General features: G+C 40.7%; 1 protein-coding gene across 5 annotated transcripts in view; it reads right to left on the bottom strand.

Moving 5' to 3' along the window:
• Positions 1-17,895, bottom strand: part of mpp3a (MAGUK p55 scaffold protein 3a) — a 35,779-nt gene extending 17,884 nt beyond the window's left edge. For all 5 annotated transcript variants that reach the window (XM_049561983.1, XM_049561986.1, XM_049561984.1 and 2 more), the window contains exons 1-8: positions 17,720-17,895; positions 7,009-7,074; positions 6,771-6,889; positions 4,178-4,255; positions 3,721-3,801; positions 3,380-3,517; positions 3,174-3,255; positions 14-99 (exon numbers count right to left, since the gene is read on the bottom strand). In XM_049561983.1, coding sequence (XP_049417940.1) covers positions 14-99; positions 3,174-3,255; positions 3,380-3,517; positions 3,721-3,801; positions 4,178-4,255; positions 6,771-6,889; positions 7,009-7,045 — 621 coding nt within the window. In that variant the 5' untranslated portion in view covers positions 7,046-7,074; positions 17,720-17,895. The remainder of the gene's footprint in view (positions 1-13; positions 100-3,173; positions 3,256-3,379; positions 3,518-3,720; positions 3,802-4,177; positions 4,256-6,770; positions 6,890-7,008; positions 7,075-17,719) is intronic.
• Positions 17,896-18,737: the final 842 nt, after the last annotated feature.

An 18,737-nucleotide genomic window follows, 5' to 3' on the forward strand; every position in this document is an offset into this window, starting at 1 on the left:
CTGTGCATCTTACCAGCAGCTGACTGATCTCATCGGGCCTCTTGTGGACTACAGAGACTCCGTTGACCTCCCTGAGTTCATCTCCAACATGGACCAAACCTATGGGGGCGAGAGACAGAATGAAGACACAGACTAAGTGGAAACAAATATCAGTGGCATTTAAAAGAGTCCTCAGTGAGCTTTCCCGGGTCTTTTGGGTTTATCGTTCGCATCTTAACATCAGTTTCTTTGTCAGATCCACAGACTGCCTCTATCATCAGCTGGGATCTGTTGGCTGCAGCCACTACAATGGAATCAAAGGCTGGAAGAAGTCAGATCAATACGCTTCCCCCTCAGGGCAGAGGAGCACATAGCAGACGCATGTTTGTGCAATCACACTAGCATAATGTATGCATTTACAAAGAGACCTGAGGCTAACTCTGAAGTCTCTCTAAAGCTTCAGTCTCCGCACTGACGAGAACTTTTTCCATCACACGACGCAGCAAGAAAACGGAGGGAGACATAAATGATTAATGGATACAAACAATGATTGGTTTACTTTCCCAGCATGCATGTCTCTAATGCCAACACACACTTACACACGCACCTGCATGTGGCTGATATTTCCATGGTAACGCCCATTAAAGGATCTCTGCTGAGTCTGTATCGTGTGATTGATTCTCTGGGGACTCGTGGAGAGCTTTGGGTATCAGCAACAACCGCACCATCCCTTTCATTTCCCTCCTCCTCCTGCTGAAGCTGCATCTCTCCCACTGCAGCTTTGATCTCACTGTCATTGCTGTATCAGGTTTATATCTCGCACATATATGAATTCTGTTTGTCAAACAATGTCACTAATTTTCACTGGCTGCAGGGAGACAAATGCCATCACACTGCGGTAATAATCAGGAGTCTCCTGAGGCGTCCTGAGGGCTGTGCTACATTACTGCATGTCCGTAAGTTGTGAGCACGGTTGTAGCTACAAATAAGGACACCAGAATCATGTCCTCTCTATCGCTTGTAAGAATTTAGGGGTTTTAACGAAATGAGTTTACATTCTATAGTTATACACAAAGAACACTTGGTAGTTTTCTTCCTAAGATCCTGTGCCCAGTTGCACAAATCACCTACTTTCTCCCTAACTATGACACTTAAGGCTTAATTTCTCCTTAGCTGAGGGATTTACACAGTTGCACAGAATCCCTTAAAAGGTTTTCTTAGTTAAGGAAAAATGTTAACTTGTTAACTGCGTTGAAAAAGATTTTACAGTGGTACAAGTTTCCATGGAGATTTTTTGTTTGCTTGTGACGCCTGTTTTCATCTCACAAAGTTGGCCTATTGTTAGACAGTCACAAAATGGCAGAAGAAAAGAAGACAAGAAAACCATATTGGTCAGAGGAGGAAGAGATAAACTTCTGGAAGAATACAATCATAGAAAGCACATCCTACGAAGTAAATCTTATCCCCACACACCAGGAAACAGAAAACGATTGTAGGAAGAAATTGCAGTGATGGTCCTGTGCAGATAGGTTTGTGGGAATATTGTTTTTAGAGTAAGTTTGGTTTATCTACATTTTGCCAAAAGGTAAGTGCACATTAGAGCTGCAACTAACGATTATTTTCATTGTCAGCTAATCTGTCGATTATTTCTTCGATTAGTCGACAAATGTCTTGCTTCATACTCACGCCAAAGGGTTTCAGTTCACCATCATGGGAGAGTGTGTAAAGCTGCCAATATTTGAGCGTAAGAAGCTGCAATAAGAGTATTTTGGGGTACTTTTATGGTACTTTTCTATGAAAAATGACTCAAACGGATTAGTCGACTACTAAAATAGTCACCGATTATTTTAATTAGTCGACTAATCGTTGCAGCCCTACTGCACATATGACGTAAAAAGACAGTATTAGGTTAATTGTTGGTTTTAAGATTTGTAGCATCAGGAATATGGACTTTTACACAGAAGAGCTTTTTAATGAAAAGAATTAAAAAGATGAATCAGTGTCATTAGATAAAACATCTGTGGCAGTTAACACCTCACAAATTCAAATTTAAGACTATTAAATTACTTTTAAAGCCTATTATTTTTAAAATTAAATTTAAGACATTTTTCGTTATTTACGTTTTTTTTAGGTTTTCTTTTAAAAAACACAGAAACCAAAATGAAACGTGTCAACCGGACACAAAACTAAGTAAGAACTAGGGGAGGATCCTTTTTAAATAAAAAATAAAACCTGCATATGCATACAAACGCGCACATCCATATACGCACACATTCTCATCAACCTATAATGATTCTGCACTTGCAGAAACGGAAACTATTTTGAGTTGAAAAAAATGTCCACAACATGAAAATATCACGCTATAGGAAATCAGGCCTTACTGTTGACACATGACTTCATCGAGAATATCAGTTTGGGTTCTTAGTTTAAATGTAATTCTCTCCTTTGTGTATATATCGTCACATAAGTCAGTCCACTCATGGTTGGTAGGACAAACTTCAGCCATTTTCTAGTCAAAGCCTTTCTCAGATGTGAAAAAACACCCTCAACAAGTATCAGTCACTAATCTCTCACAGTGGAGCTCTTCTAGATCACCAAGGTACATGATTTTAATATCAAAACAGGTTTTCATTTTAAAAACTGCCTCTAAAACTCTTTGGATATTTCTCCAAAATGAAGCCACAGAGGGACAATTCCAGAAAATATGAAAATAGTTTGCACTTCCACAGAACCTCCAGCTGGCAGTTCAATTAAAAAAGTTAGTCTTATAAGCTGGAGCACAGACTAAACGAGCTACATTTTTGCTGCTGAATTCTCTCCAGAGGGGTAAAGCTTGTTATTAACCACTCCTGTCTGCAGATCCCGTCCCATTCTTCCAGTGTTACTGTGAAACTGCTTTAATCTTGCTTTAATATTCAGATTATGATCTTTTTCTAAACTTTGGAAAGCATATTATAATTTAGATGAATATTAGACACGTAAGCCTATTAACAAACCTGCAGATACCCTGCCCCTGACTGACTGTTTAGAAAACATACACACACACGCACATACCAACATCAAATCAATACAACGCATGGCAAGGAACATAACCTTGTTCTCTTACTCACTGATGTAATTTTAACTGTCCTGTATTTGCTGTTGTGTTGTTCTGTTTTGAAGAAGAAAAGAAAAAGAAAAGAAGCACAATTTACCACTTCGGTCGGCTGCACCTCCTCTCATGATCCGAGCCACGATCACCACCCCAGTAGCTTCATCCCTCCTGATGGTGGCTCCCTGGAGAACAGACACATAATACAGGATCATTAACAGAAAAGAGAAAATAGTCTCAGTCTTTTAATCTCTTCCTCTTTCCTCCACTTCTCCTGCAGGTTCTTATGTTCTCCTCTCTACAGCTCACCAGAGGCTCTTTGTTCTTCACCAGCCTGACAATCTTCACCGACTCTTCCTCCAGCTCGTCCTCAAAGTCGTCCGGCAGCGGTGGCAGCACGGGATCAAAGTTCTTCTGAGCCACAGTGTCGTGCACCGAGAGAACGGCCTGATGGGACAGAAATCAGACGTGTTGAGAGTACAGTGCTGATGTTGAGCTGCTGGGGCGCAGATAGAGCAGCTGACATCCACCCCAATCTGTAAACAGCTTCACAGATTAATTAATGTCTTACAGGAATAACTGCTGAATGACTGTACACCAATGCCACATTTCCTCATGAGACTGATGGCAATCAGCAAAAGCATGTTTACCTTGAGATGTGGTGATGTCAGCAGGTGCAGCAGCTCCTTCTCCTCTGTGCTCATTGGTCCGCTCTGCAGCTCCTCTGCCACCTGCCAATCACACAACACACATGAGCCCTGACCTGCCATGAACCCATGCATGTGTTTGCCGGTAATGCACGCTGCAGTTTATTGTAGAATAAATGCAGACAGATACATAACAGACATGCACACAGGGGGAGATAGGTAGCGAGCAGCTAAGGTCAGCAGTTTCCCCACTGATAACTGTAGAGAGCGAGAGAGCAGCAGGATATGGAGTTTCATTAGATGAGCATCGATGATTCAGCACTTTGAGAACATTAAAATTCACTTTTGATACCTGCATTGCTTCTCTGTCAGAGCTAACTCATTGAGACTGACTGCTGTGCCCAAGTGGAAAAGTAATTTAGGGTTTGTGTGTGTGTGTGTGAGTGTGTGATGAACTTACATCCTCTGCCAAAGAAGAGGCACTGTGGAGGACGGGCGTTGGGCTCTGTCTCTCATACTGTCTCAGCTTCTCATGAATCTGCAATCACAAGTAGTTTGTTAGAGGGGGGTCTCAGAAGGGAATGCATGGTTTGGGAATAAAGCTGAAGGTTAAAGACGCCCTCAGGAATTTTCTTGTAAACAAACAAAGGTCACAATTATTTACCATTATGACATAAATGTTGATTACAGTGTGTAATCAACATAAATGTTGATTACACATTGTAATGACACCATCTGCATTCAGACTGGTTCCCTATAAGCTCTGCTTTCACTATGCTTGTCTGTCTGGCACTGGGTACAATCTCCTGTGAAAATAAAAGATTGATTCACAACACAAAGGAAGTGCAACTATCATTGTGCAGCAAACACATGAAGAGGATAGTGTCCCTGGTAGCTATCGGTAGCAATAAAAGTATCAGTGTAGGTTCTTTACAGTCACGATCCCCAGTAGAGGAAATGGCGGATGCTGAAACAACTGACGTAACTGTGAAAAACAAAAATGCAGTGTGCCCTGTGTTGTTGGTTGCGAGGCTCTGAGTAAAACATGCAGCGATCCAGTTGCCTTTGTGACAGCAGCGACAAGATTAACATGACTTGGAAGTTGAAAAGTTGCCTGTTCCCACATTAGGATCAGTGGAAGACTATGAAGCATGTGCATCCTATTGCATGTGCAAGGCACAAACAAATCAGGGACCTACTATGAAAACTGTTAACACTTATATTTCCATCACTAATAAAAGGCAGGGAATATGGTGTTTTACTTAGAAATGATGTCCTTGTGTTACTTTTTGCACTATAAACTACCTCTGTTAAATTGGCAATAATAAGAAGAACTCTGGTACTGTGAACATAGATGAGAATGTCTTCATTCATATAGACTTTGCATGATTATTTTATTTCCCTTTTTGCACATCATATTTTTGATTTATTTTGTGTTCAAATTGTTCATATGTTGCTTGTTCCACACAATTTCTGATAATGAAAGTATTTGAAAATAGTAAAATGTTCTTCCTTCAGTTTATATATTTGTAACGAGTGTTTGAACTATATTTAAGCCATCAAAAGCAGGTATTTTGGGTTTTTTTAAATTGAAAAACATAAAAATTTAATCGGCCGATATATCGGTTATCGGATTTTTTTATTCCATAATATCGGAATCGGCTCCAAAAAATCCATATCGGTCGGGCCCTACTTAAAACTACTATTTTTTTATGTACAGAAAAAAGTGCATGCCTTCATTGAGACTGCACAATGCTGGAAATGTGTTAATATAAAAATCTGTAAATTTTCACTGCATATTATACACATAGTATAGACAGTCACGGGGCACTTGTGCCCTATTTTTCTTTATTTAAATTAAAGCTGCAGTCCATTAGAAAATACAGAAGATGTTATCAGATCTAAACAATCATTTCACAGTTTTAAAATCTGTACCAAGAGCTAAATTTGCACTGTGGTCTTTAAGCTGCTTCTACAAATATCATTGAAATCAGCTATTTTTGAGAGGTCTTGCTAACTGACTGAAAGGCAAATAAACAAAGGTGTCATAAATGTACCTCCTTTGTAGAGGTAATCAATTTTTTTTTATAACTAAAAGAGACTAAATCTCCAATCAACCAACCAGTCAGCAGGGGATTGCCGCTGTAAAAGGGCACTCCACCCCACTGCCTCACTCCCTATCAAGGGATTCCTGTAGGGAGTCATAAAAGTCCAGGAAGGGCCTCCATACTTTAGTAAAAGTCTGAGAAGACCCTTTGAGTGTGTACTTCTTCTTTGATCCAATGGGAGAAGGATGGATGCTTCCATCCTAAGAGAATCAAACGTCTTGCAAGAAATGTAGCGAAGTTTATGACCATGTAGGTTTTATTTGGCAAATGGGCACTGGAGGCTTCTGACGTTAAACCAAAGAGGGCACAGATCAGGTCAGGGTCAAATCGGGTTCCAAACGTCTCACTAAAGCTTTAAAAATGCTTGACCAAAAGGTAGAGAGATTCGGACGTAGCCAGAACATGTGCATTACATTTAGGGCATAATGGTTCAATGTTTGGATAGATCTTTGCCCATCTGGTATACAAGGTTGGTCTTCTTACAGTATGTTTAATTATTGTTAAATTGGCTACTCCTTAAAAAGAACTTTACATAAGTTGTCTCTTCTAATGCCGAAGATGACTTGTGTTTACAGTTTCCTCAAAGCAGTGTGATGTTAACAGAGCACAAAGAAATGTCTCAGCAGAGGCTGTGACGGATGGACGGTTTGGTCAGCAGAGATACTGCTGTTTGAATTGTATTGCCTACCAACATGCCACAATCTAACAATAACCAAACTTTACCAAAGCTTAATCACAGAGGGAGCAGCTCAGACAACAGGAAATCAAAATGATGAATGATTTTAGATTCAGTTAATCAGACAATACAATGAACATTTTAAACTATTTTCCGCTTTTTTGGAAGCATATTCTAAAACTGCATACAGCCAATGGTACATGGCTGCTTATTATTATTATTATTACTATCATTCTGTCACTCATGGAATCATATTGAGAGTTCCTCACCTTCATGAGGTATGCCAAGCTCCTCTCACTGAAGACATCTTTGAGGAAGACCATGTCCTCTTTGTGATTGGCATCAGGCCGCAGCTGAGAGGTCAGCAGGGCCAACGTTTCGTGTAGCCCTACAGAGAAGAGGGGTAAGAAAAACCAGCATGCATATTAACCTGAGCAGATGGAGCACAGCAAGCAAAAAAGCAGTATGGGACAGTATGTGTGGAGCATCTGTGCCAACTCATCTCACCCGCTCCTGCTGTGAGGACCGGCATGGCTTCTTTCATGGGTCAGTGGGGTGAGGAGGGGAGGAAACCTGGGAGGAGGAGAAATTATTAGCAAACATTTCCATATGGATGCTTTCAGTTTCTGACAGGATATTCCCACTAATAGCATAAAAGAAAAAGGTAATGGTATTTTTGTGTTTGTGTGAGCATAACTGAGTGATGCAAAGGCATCCGGAGACCCATGTGTAATAATTACAGCCGTATATCATCTCCTTGTAGGCTTCATGGTGTAAATCCAGGCTGCATTTTTCCATTTTGCAGCGCAGTTAACCTCATCTGCGAACGTGTAGGTGTGTATGCGTAAGTCTGCTGGCATTATAGAGCCGTGCTAGTAAGATAAACAGCCGCTGCTGGTACTATTAATCACACTGAGTCTCACCAGGCCCTGTGAGCTTTGTGTTGGTGTGTAAGAGAGCAGGAGAGTGGGATCATCTGGCACTAAACCTGTATGAAATAACTAAAGCACTGTGTCATACAGCTCTAACTGATGAAAGCTGAACACTGATACGACAGAGACGAGGACTTTTTTATATAACTGGCATCTCATTGATCTGTAGGATGTATGCCAACTCACATGCAACTATATAGTAGACGGTAGAAGCTGTGTTGTAAATTTGTGTCCATTGTACAAAATAAACATTCACCTCTTCCCCATACATTTCCATTGCCAGTCCAGGTCATAAGACAAAGAACTGGACCAGTGGAAGATCAGGGGATTTTCAGTATGCACATAGTATAGTAACTTCCTCTATATATCGCATATGCTGAGAGATTTACAAGTGAGTCAAAGATACAGTCCACTGAAGTACTGCACAGACTGCTGAATTATCGCAGCCCCTACCAATCAATATCCCTGTTACCCCGCTCAATATTCTCCATACTTCCTGCCACTGGGAACACAAGTCAATTACATAAACCACAGACTCCATCATATCACATTATGATCCGAAAACAAAACAGCAGAAAAATGCAGCGAAACAAAATGATACAACACAGCTGCAATGAAGAGTATTAGCATCTTCACAACAGTTTAGATTTCCATTAACGTTGAGGACGTTTTGGAGCAGAGAGTGGGACTTCATTCGGTTGTGGAAATATGGAATAAATAAGAGGGTAAATATGGGCTTGTTTAAGATCATTTTTCAAAGATATGCCATCTACACACTGTGTTACATAATCACACACCGTCAACGTATTTACCCTGGTGAAATATTGACAGAAACTGTATTCAGACTGTTTAGAAAAGAGGCTTAACCTGTCTGGTGGTGGTGTGCTTGTCTGCTTTGTATGTGTAAAATAAACATAAGCTTCATAACTGATGTATTCAGTACAGGGGCTGGTCATGTTAATGTGTCTGCAACCCTATGGAGGCCTGCCATGATGATGCATCTCGTCTTGGTGTATTACCTTGTACAAAGACTGTAGAATTTATTGCAGTAATTATTTTACAAGCCTGTGCATTTTTAGCTCTTGGTGGGTATTTTTTGAGTAGTTATTGCAGAAACATATCCAATCGATCCAGACACACTGACTGGTTGTTAGAGAAAGAGACAATGATGCTAACAACCAACTAGGTGATAATCAAGGTTGCTTTTTTACTATCTGAAGACACACAGAGAAAAAACAAAACCATAAATGCAACACCAAACTGGCCTGTGAACTGTTGGAACATCATGCTAACCACCAGTGTTCAATATGATACGCTATGGGCTAATGGAGAAACAGGTTGGGTAAAGGCAGCTTACACTCAGCAACATGAAGGCAGTACGATTAGGTGCATGACCAAAGGGCTAAGGCAGGTAGGACAAAAACAAGACCAGGAACAACTGACAGAGAAGGTGCAGTTAAACATGGAGTTAATGTGAAGTAACCAGGTCAAGCATCAGGACTCTGCAGTGGCAGGAAAAGCAGGTCTGGGATTAGAAATGCAGACTAACTAAACAAGCAGGGTAAGAGGAGTCAGAGGAGCAGGGCAGAGCAGGTGCATAGAGATGATCCCCAAACAGTCCATGAGTGGGATGAGTGGGAGGAAGGAAGGAGTTCCTACATACATGGCAGCTTCAAGGGAAAAAGCTGCAGAAAGTATTACTTCTGATACGTTATGATAATACTAATAAATTGTTTAACCTGGTTTTCCCATATAGTAGTTTAAAATCTGAATTACTGTATGCCTCCGCGCACCAGTAAAGTTTCCCTTACAGTTTATATCCATGTCTGTGAAAACATGGATGCTTCACACAAATCTCCAAGCAGCACAGAATATCTATACAATCCACACAGTTTCAACATTAGTGTCACCAATTCAGTACCTGACCTTCAGTACCTAAATGTCTCCCCTACTGTTCCTAAGATATAATGTTGAGTAATGGCCAAAACATTTTGGGTTTGTTTTTTGTTTTGTTGCAGAATATTATGATGTCACAGTAAATTTGACCTTCGACCTTTTGGATATAAAATGTCTTCACTTAATCATTTTATCCTATTAGACATTTGTGTGCAGTTTTGTCAGAATTAGCACGAGAATTCCTGAGTTATGGCCAAAAACATGTTTAGTGAGGTCACAATGAACTTTGAACTTTGACCTTCAACCACCAAATTCTTTTCAGTTTATTCTTTAGTCCAAGCGAATATTTGTGCCAAATTTGAAGAAATTTCCTCACAGTGTTCTTGAGATATTGCATTCACATGAATGAGACAGACAATGTCACAGTGACCTTGACCTTCCACGACCAAAATCTAATCAGTTAATTGTTTAGACCAAGTGGACACTGTCAAATTTAAAGAAATTCCCTTATGGTGTTCTGGAGACATCACGATCACAAAAATGAGATGGATGCAAGGTCACATTAACCTTGACCTTTACCTTTGACCACAAAATCGAATCACTTGATTGTTACATCTAAGTGAATATTTGTGCCAAATTTGATAAAATTCCCTAATGTTATTCTTGAGATATTTTGTTCACAAGAATGAGACCTTGACCTTTGACCATCAAAATCTACTTTGTTCATCATTTAGTCTAAGGGGACGTTTTTGCCAAATTTGAAGAAATTCCCTCAAGGTTTTCTTGAGATATTGCATTCACGAGAAGGGTTCGGACACAAAGACAGACAACCAGAAAACATACTGTCTCCAGCTATGGCTATCAGTGGCACGCAAGCATAACAAACACTGAAAAGGAAATGGAAGCAGACCTTTACTTGCAGTAGCCTATGTTTTACTTTCGCTTTATGCGGTGAAGGAGCAGTGCACATGTTAAATTTTAGCAAAATGCACAAACATCACCCCCGTCAGTAGAGGAATGTAAAAGCACCTCACAAACGTTGCACATGTACAAGTTAGTATAGTCAGTATTATTTCTTTCAGGGGCAATAAATATAAGAAAAACACATTTTTGAGTGGAGAATAACAATGTAATTTCTTGCTATTTTATTGCAAAACTGCACTTTTCTCCCTCCTCCTGAAGCATTTTTAAAAACGTATCCTTGTGCTTTGATGGTACATAATCAGAATATGATAAGCCTTAACACGGACAGACAGAGACAGCAATGAGCTCATGAATAATGAACAGAGAGGATATTACAGAGCCAGAAAGAGGGATGAGGAGAAGATGAGGACGGAGGCAGCACTATTTTTTTGTTCTGTCAGGAGAATCAGAGGGATCAACACACAAGAGACAGTCTCTTTGTTCTCAAGTGTGTCAGCTGGGATTCTCTCCATATAAGCTCACTATATTTAACTCAAAGAGGAGGAAAGAACATCATTATCAATACAGTGTCTCTGGTAAAGTGCTTCATCTTGTATATCAATATTCACTTTTCAGTGATGATATTTTATGTCACCAAAGACAATCCTTAGCAAAGAAACCCTTTTAAAGTTTCCTCCCATCTCCTTCCACCCATCTTGAGAACTCGTAGAGCAGAATTAATGGGCAAATAAAAGTTTTATGCCTTTCTGTAATGTGCAAAATGTAGATTTATACTAAAGACATGGTGTGAATGGACTTTTTATTTAAATGTCCTCTTTCCTTTTTTATTTCTAACACCTATTAAAGTCCAACCGAAGTCACCGTTAGTCATGCCTGTCTGTAGTCAAAATAATATCAATGTGTTTTGTAAATGTATTCTTAATAGTTTCTTATCAATAAAAGGAAAAAAATGTCAAATAAACATTGATAAAGCCACTAAATAAGCATAGGAAAAACTAGCATCTTATAACTTGGGAACTTGCCTCTAATTATATTACATTTTAATTTTCCTCAATGTCAAGCCACTGATAGTTGTCTGTACATTCTCAGGTCATCAGGAATTGCTAATAGTTGATTCTGCATACTTCTAATGGTGCCAAATTTGCCAAACTTCTTTGCCATACTGAATCAATAGCAACACACAATAAAATACTTTAATGTACTCTAATCTATAGTTAGGTCTTAAAATTAACCAAGGTATGTGTGGACTGAATATGGAGAAGTCTAGTTTTGGTGGTTTATGGGGACATTTTACACAAACCAGTGAAGGGATATGAGGACCCACATTTTCCTTTTTCCTGGAGACAACTGAGACGAACCAGACAGTTTCTCATAATTTTAGGAATAGATTTGTCTATTCAGAATTATATTTTGACTAAAGGGTTAAGACATCTGGATGCCTGACTCTGTAAAGGACCGTGAGGACTGGGCAGTACCTGGCCTGATGACTTAAGAGAACTATCTGATCTGACTCTTGGTCTGAGTACACACAAATATTTCCCATAATCAAGGCTTGTAACCTGAGTAGAGTCTTCCTTTGATGAAGGTTTGGAAGAATCTCTTCATCTTCTGCACCATTCTTTACATCATCAGCTTCTTTGTTATGTCTACCAACAACGTAATCAAAATCAGTACAAAGAAAACAAAAGCCACTTATGAGTAAATAATAATTAATGCAAGACTAAGTCAAAAACTGAAGCCAAATAATGTTTTTCTAAACAATAAAATGGGAGATGGGTAAGTTTGGAAACTGTAGTTTGTAAACAATCAAAAGCATGTGGTTTGTTACATCGCTCTCTGCAGCAGTTGAGTCAGTCAACAGTCCTAGGAGAATGACATCATCCTCTGAGCTGCTCTTATATCTACATGGTGAGGTCATCACAGAGAGGCACTGTGGGAGTACCTCTGAGTGGCACCAATGAGGGTTTTAGGATCAGCGGAAGTGGGGGATGGTGGATTTAGACGGTAGTGAGTTTGACTCTTCATTAGAGAAAAAGGTGATTTAATACATTCAAGTTTTTTAATGTAACAATCTGCAGTGTTTCGAATTTAGGAAATGAGACATGGATAGGGTTTGCTTTAAGATATTGCATCTTGTCATAAATAACTGAGCTTTTTGAGATTAGATTTGTTGACTCAAATTTCAGTTTATGCTGATGTAGCTCTCTTACAGTAACCTCTGCAGCAAACAATGACGCCAAAGCTCTACTGTAGTTTTTATTGTGGCAGAGCAAGGTTATATAAAATTGGATGGCACAACACAGCTATTGATATATACTACTGCCCTTTATTTTGGACCCTCTGGTTGTTTGTTACCATAAGGTTCAGCTCTGTCAAGATGGTTTGCAATTGATCAGCAATACATATTCGTGCTCCAAAGTTCTCCAAATGTGAATACTTCATTTACAAGCAAGTACAGTGACTGCTTTAATTCTACTGAAATGATATCCCTTGATTTCACACTTTAAAGTCTGTTAACAGCTCTTAAGAAGTACTATGTGAAAAACAGTAGAATGAAGCTTTTTTGTGGGTGATAATGCCAGCTGGGTCTGAAAACTACAAGTCTGAAAATGAAAAAAAAATTTTTTTGCAGGTGTGGAGTTGGAAAGAAGCAAGCTTAGCAGATCTCCGTAGCCTTCTCATCTCTGCCGCAGGCTAGAGGCTCCTGGCTACAGCATAACACCCAAATCTCAAAACAAACTTTCAGTGGTAGAGGTGCATTACAGGTACATAGTGCATGCACTAGGTTTCAACAAGGGAGAGGAATAATAAAGACAAAACAATAGACTCTGCTGCAGTATTTTTGATATTTTGTTCTAAACTGTCCATCATGAGTCCAACAACATTACAGAAGTTCAATTCTAAATCAGTCCCCTTTTATTTTGGTCTGAGATGTTGCTGTTAAATGCTGGTGTGTCCATGCCCTTGGTCATAGTTGCTAAGTGTGATTATAGGTTTTTAAGGTAGGTAATCACAGTTAATTGAGTCCTTTAGAGACCATTAAAGTATAAACATTGACTCTATGGATAACATCTAATGTTGAGTGTTGAGTTGAATTGAGTAATAAAGCTCTATTAGAAATACTGTTGCAGTAAATGAAATGGCTCTCACTGAGAATCGACACCACAGTCTGCTTTTAGCTCAGAGTTTTAGTTTGATCTCTGCTGCTTGACGACCAACAGCCCTAACTCACTGCTCCTATAACATGATGAAAACAAAGCTCACACAGGCCTCCAGAAAAGCACCACACTCCTGCTCTCTCACATCACTGCAAAAACACGACTACAAACATCAAATCACAGAAACGTCACCGATCCAGAAATAGACTCAGACATCACACATTCTGCATTTCGTCCCAGCAAAAAATGACATTTTCAGTTCAAATCTAGTTAAGAGCTTAGCTGCAGATCACACAAACATGATGGAGCCCCAGTGAGGTCAGAAGAAGTCAGCTGATCAGATAACGGCCTTCGTCACAGTCGTTCATCTAGACACATTTAGCTGAAATGCAGACAGATCACCCGTTAGTACCGCTGTCACTGCATTAATAACATGATCCTGTGTTAAATAAGAGATTTGTAAACCAAAAATACACTGAACATAATTCTCAGTGTTTAACCACACTGGATGTGCCAATTCATACATAGATAAGTCGTTTGGACTCATAGCACATGAATACACAGAAACATACTCCTACTTCATTTTACTCCCTCTTTACTTTCCCCGCTCTGTTTCTATTCAAAGTCTTTTTGTCCCTGATTCATCTTTTTTTTTTTTCTGTCACACTCACACAAGCTTTATTCTCCTGCTTTTTAGTCACAAGCCCCGGAGGCGGTGTGACGTCAGCAGGTTCAGCAGGGCATCAGCTGGACCACACAGCAATCAGCTCACTGCCAGGAGTTTCACAAGGTCTCCCAGAGTCACTTTGATGCTTCTTCCAGTAAGACCTGAGCCTAAGAGCTTCTGAAGATACTACAGAGGAGCCACTGCTATATGCTGAAACTGAGCAAGTGTGTGGGTTTGCCTCTTTCATCAAAGAATATGTCGGTTCTGCCGCAGCAACTACAGTTGTTAGATAGAATAATCTGCTGATTATATTTGCAGTTGATCGGTTCATCTTATAACAAATACAATGCAGAAAATAATGAAAAATGTCCATCACAGTTAAAAAAAAATATATCCAATTGACAAAGTTCTTGGATAGACATAAATGGTCACAGCTAAAAGTAACAGAAACCTGGTTTAGACATCCAGCATCTGCCTCTTCAAGCAGTGGTAGAACAAATGCAAACTCAGCCAAACCAGTCTAAATGCGAAAAGTTTAACTATATTAACAATATCTACTTATACGAATAACAGTGTTAAATACCATCCAATTTAAAAATCAATTCAAATGAACATGTGGGACATGACGGGTGGTGTTAATCAAGGGGCTCTGAGTTCATCTGATGCAGCTGAGGGAGTATGTGAGATAAAAACCAATCGCATCAGCCCAAGTTTGTTGAGCTACTGCTGCAAATTCATTTTTAATTTCCTGTTCAAAGTGTGACAGGACATACTAAGTAGAACTTAAAAAGTTCTTGAGACTGTCCTCACCACAAACAGAATCTTAGTTACCCCTAACTTTACATTTTCTACACAATGGCATCTCGCAGTCATGCAGATAGTGGCTCTTATTACCAGAAAAAATGTTCAGTCACTGAGATGACATGGATTTATGCTTAGGAACAAAGACAGGAGCATGATGTCGCTCCACAAAACCTTTTAGAGAGGAGGTTATAATGGATAAGAGTAAAAGAGGCTGGGGTTCTACTACTGCTACATACTAATAGTCTTAGTATTGATAGATCTTCTCCTAACCTTGACAAAGCAGCTTAAGTTGCCTTAAGTGGTCTGCATCTGTGGTTAAGATCTGGTTAACCTTCACCCTGGAGATAGAAGATAAAAAAAAACCTTATGTGACTCGTTTTTTGAAAGCACTGACTGAGAGCATTCTAAAGACAACAAAAAGGAAGGCACGCACACTCATAGGTGGAAACACAGACAACCACTGAATGCACCTTTTTGTTCAGTCATCTGGAAACCAAATTGGAAGTCATTCTCAACCATGCTTCCTCTCACACTATTGCCTGGCATCAGACAAAATTGTCAACTTGTTACACTCCGTTTCCATCTTCAGTCTGGAATTGCCTCCACTCTAAATGCTTCCCGTGGGGGAGGGGGGATTCAATTTTCCCTCACCAATCACTAAATTCAACGTATCCATCGGAATCTAACATCATTTCAAGTCCACACTGATGCGTAGCCATGCCAACGTACTGGTTTTTCCAGAGTTTGCAGAATGGAGTGTAGGAAAATAAAACAAACTTCAGTGTCAGGCAATATTGAGGAAGCATGAATTTTGAACAGCCGCAATATCATCATCTATCATCATCATCTAACTTGTCCATGGGGCTGGACATCACTGTTTTTTACTCCCCATTGGTTCCAGTGACAGCATGACAACGCTTGACAATGACGTTATCATGCCCGTGGTGCTGAATGGCTTTACATTATTCTCCCCACAGCGCTTGTTGGATCGATTGCTTTTTAACCAGAAAAGTGCTGTTTCATGTCACAACGCCGGACAAATAAGTGGCGGATTCAAACGCTGTGTTTCCATTAGGAATGTGGATATGTCATCATGCTGGTGGTGTGGTCCATGGTTTCATCAAGTCCTCCAAATCAACTGACAAAATATGTTGTTTGTCAAGGCGTTTTCTGAACTGAAGCCTCTATTTGTGTCCCAACACGGAAGTAAAATCTCTACTTTGAGCAACAGCCCTAGCGCAAACTGCTGGATGACACATTTTGAGTCATTCGGCAGGGGATCTGGGGGCTGGGGAGATGGAGGCAAGTTTACCACAGTTCATTTACACATACTACCCATATAATTATGATACAAAGCTGGTTTAAAATTGGCAAAGTATCCCTTAAAGGTTAGCTAATGATCAAGGACATGCTTAAAAATTGTGACGCAGGAAACGAACAACAGTCTTCCGTGTTTAAGTCTGATGTTTTGTTATCACCTGACTTCCTCCTTTTCTCTCGTCATAATCACTGCAGCCACTAGAGGGCTTTGTCACTTGAACGTAAACATAGGTCTTTTTAGAGAAACAACTGGATGCTGTTGTTTATCTTGGGAAGACAGTCTCCATTGTCTATGTGCTGCTAGAATAAGCCTCAGCTCTCCATGTATATCGAAAGATGTTTTAACACAAGATGTGCCATCTGGCGCGGTTATCATGATGTCTGCGAGGGTACTGGGATCATCGGAAACACCCTCTCAATCATAACAGCTCTTTATGAAAATGCATTGTCTACAATGCTGTGAAAATGCCTTGGCATCAAGACGCAAAAACAACAAATGCTCGGTCAAGCTGTTCTAAACAGGCTGCTTTTCAGAGACTATTTCACTTTGCCAGATGACGAGGGACGACCCTGCTCCTGTCCCTCCTTCAGGACCATACACTCCCATTCTGAGCTACTCCTTTTACAATATGGTGGAGGATATTATTTCTGTTTCAGTCACCAAGCGGCGAAAAATTTGAATAGAGGATTGATGCCAGGAGCAGAAGGCTGGATGAGTATTTAGCACTGCAGCCTTGTGCACTACAGCATTTTTCACATGCACTGACAAAACACGGGGAAATAAACACACACTGGTGGAGGGTATACGTACATGTGTCTATACACACAGCTGAGAGTGAAAACATCTTGGTCAGTACATGATCGAGCGTCTTGGCTCGACTCCTCACCGCCTCAAGAATGAACGCCGCTCACACGCAGCTAATCCACTGCCCTGACAGTAATGGGAGGCAACACTAAGCATGTTTGGCTGGCATCCAACATGCTTTCCACATGCACACACACTCCCCAGACTCACACCCTCACACTGATGCAACCACAATACAACCCATCGTACAATCTCAGAGGGTGTGGTCCTATAGAAACTTATATCACCTCCAATATGGAGGGAAACTACTGATGTTGACAGCTGACACACTCCTGCACACTGCCACTCAAATGGTACACCCCCCTTCCCAATCTCCACACCCCCACCCCCTCACTGCTACACGGCAAAGCACAGGCAGATGTTTATTTCCCTCTGTTTCCCCTCCTCTCTCTCTCTCTGTTCTTACTTCCTCATGTCTGTAGAGCATAATGCCGGCCCTCCATCCCTCCCCTCCCTCCCTCTTTCTCTCTCCTCCATCTCTCTGCATCACTCCGCAGTGCTACGGCGCTCTGCTCTCTCCACATACAGCATGCCGTCAGCTGGCAGACGGAGGAAGAAAAAGGGAAACACACACAGGGGATGGCAGAGCATCCGAAACCTCGTGTTCACACTGGAAACAAAGGCGTTAAATGGGCTAATGTGGCCTTCTTACCTTCTCTTCTCTCTGTATCTCCTCCTCTCTCTCCCTCTCTCTCTCTCTCTCTCTCAGTGTTTGTGTCCCTCCTGACTGCAGCCACACTGTTTCTCTCGCTCTGAGTCCTCCTCCTCCTCCTCCTTCCTTCTTCCTCCTCCTCCTCTGTTCTGCTGCTCTCACAAACCTGCTGCTGCTGCTGCTGCTGACTGTCCGCCTCTCTTTCTCTGCCTCTCGCAGCCCCTCCCCTAACCACCCTCCTCCCTTCACATCTCTGATGCTCTCTGTGGCCACAGCATCAGTGGATGAAGAATGTTATGAAAGGGGTGAGACGTTGTAGTTTGCTGCCTGTGAGATGCTGTAGCTCCAGTTTGTGCATGTCATGTGTTATCATCAAGTTCATGAACATCAACAGGGTCATTTAACATAAATTACAGCAGGGGTTTTTTTAGGTATTTCCACAATCCAGTCTCTATATCCTGCACTAGAAGAGTTGTTTTTACTACACTGAACAAAAATATAAACGCACCACTTTTGTTTTTGCTCCCATTTTTCATGAGCTGAACTCAAAGATCTAAAACATTTTCTATCCACACTAAAGACCATTTCCTCACAAATATTGTTCACAAATCTGTCTAAATCTGTGTTAGTGAGCACTTCTCCTTTGCCGAGATAATCCATCCCACCTCACAGGTGTGGCATATCAAGATGCTGATTAGACAGCATGATTATTGCACAGGTGTGCCTTAGGCTGGCCACAATAAAAGGCCACTCTGAAATGAAAGAAAAGAAAACCAGTCAGTATCTGGTGTGACCACCATTTGCCTCACACAGTGCAACGCATCTCCTTCACATAGAGTTGATCAGGTTGTTGATTGTGGCCTGTGAAATGTTGGTCCACTCCTCTTCAATGGCTGCGCGCAGTTGCTGGATATTGGCAGGAACTGGAACATGCTGTCGTATACGCCGATCCAGAGCATCCCAAACATGCTCAATGGGTGACATGTCTGGTGAGTATGCTGGCCATGCAAGAACTGGG

The sequence above is a fragment of the Epinephelus fuscoguttatus genome, linkage group LG19, assembly GCF_011397635.1.
Source record: "Epinephelus fuscoguttatus linkage group LG19, E.fuscoguttatus.final_Chr_v1".
Lineage (NCBI taxonomy): Eukaryota > Metazoa > Chordata > Actinopteri > Perciformes > Serranidae > Epinephelus > Epinephelus fuscoguttatus.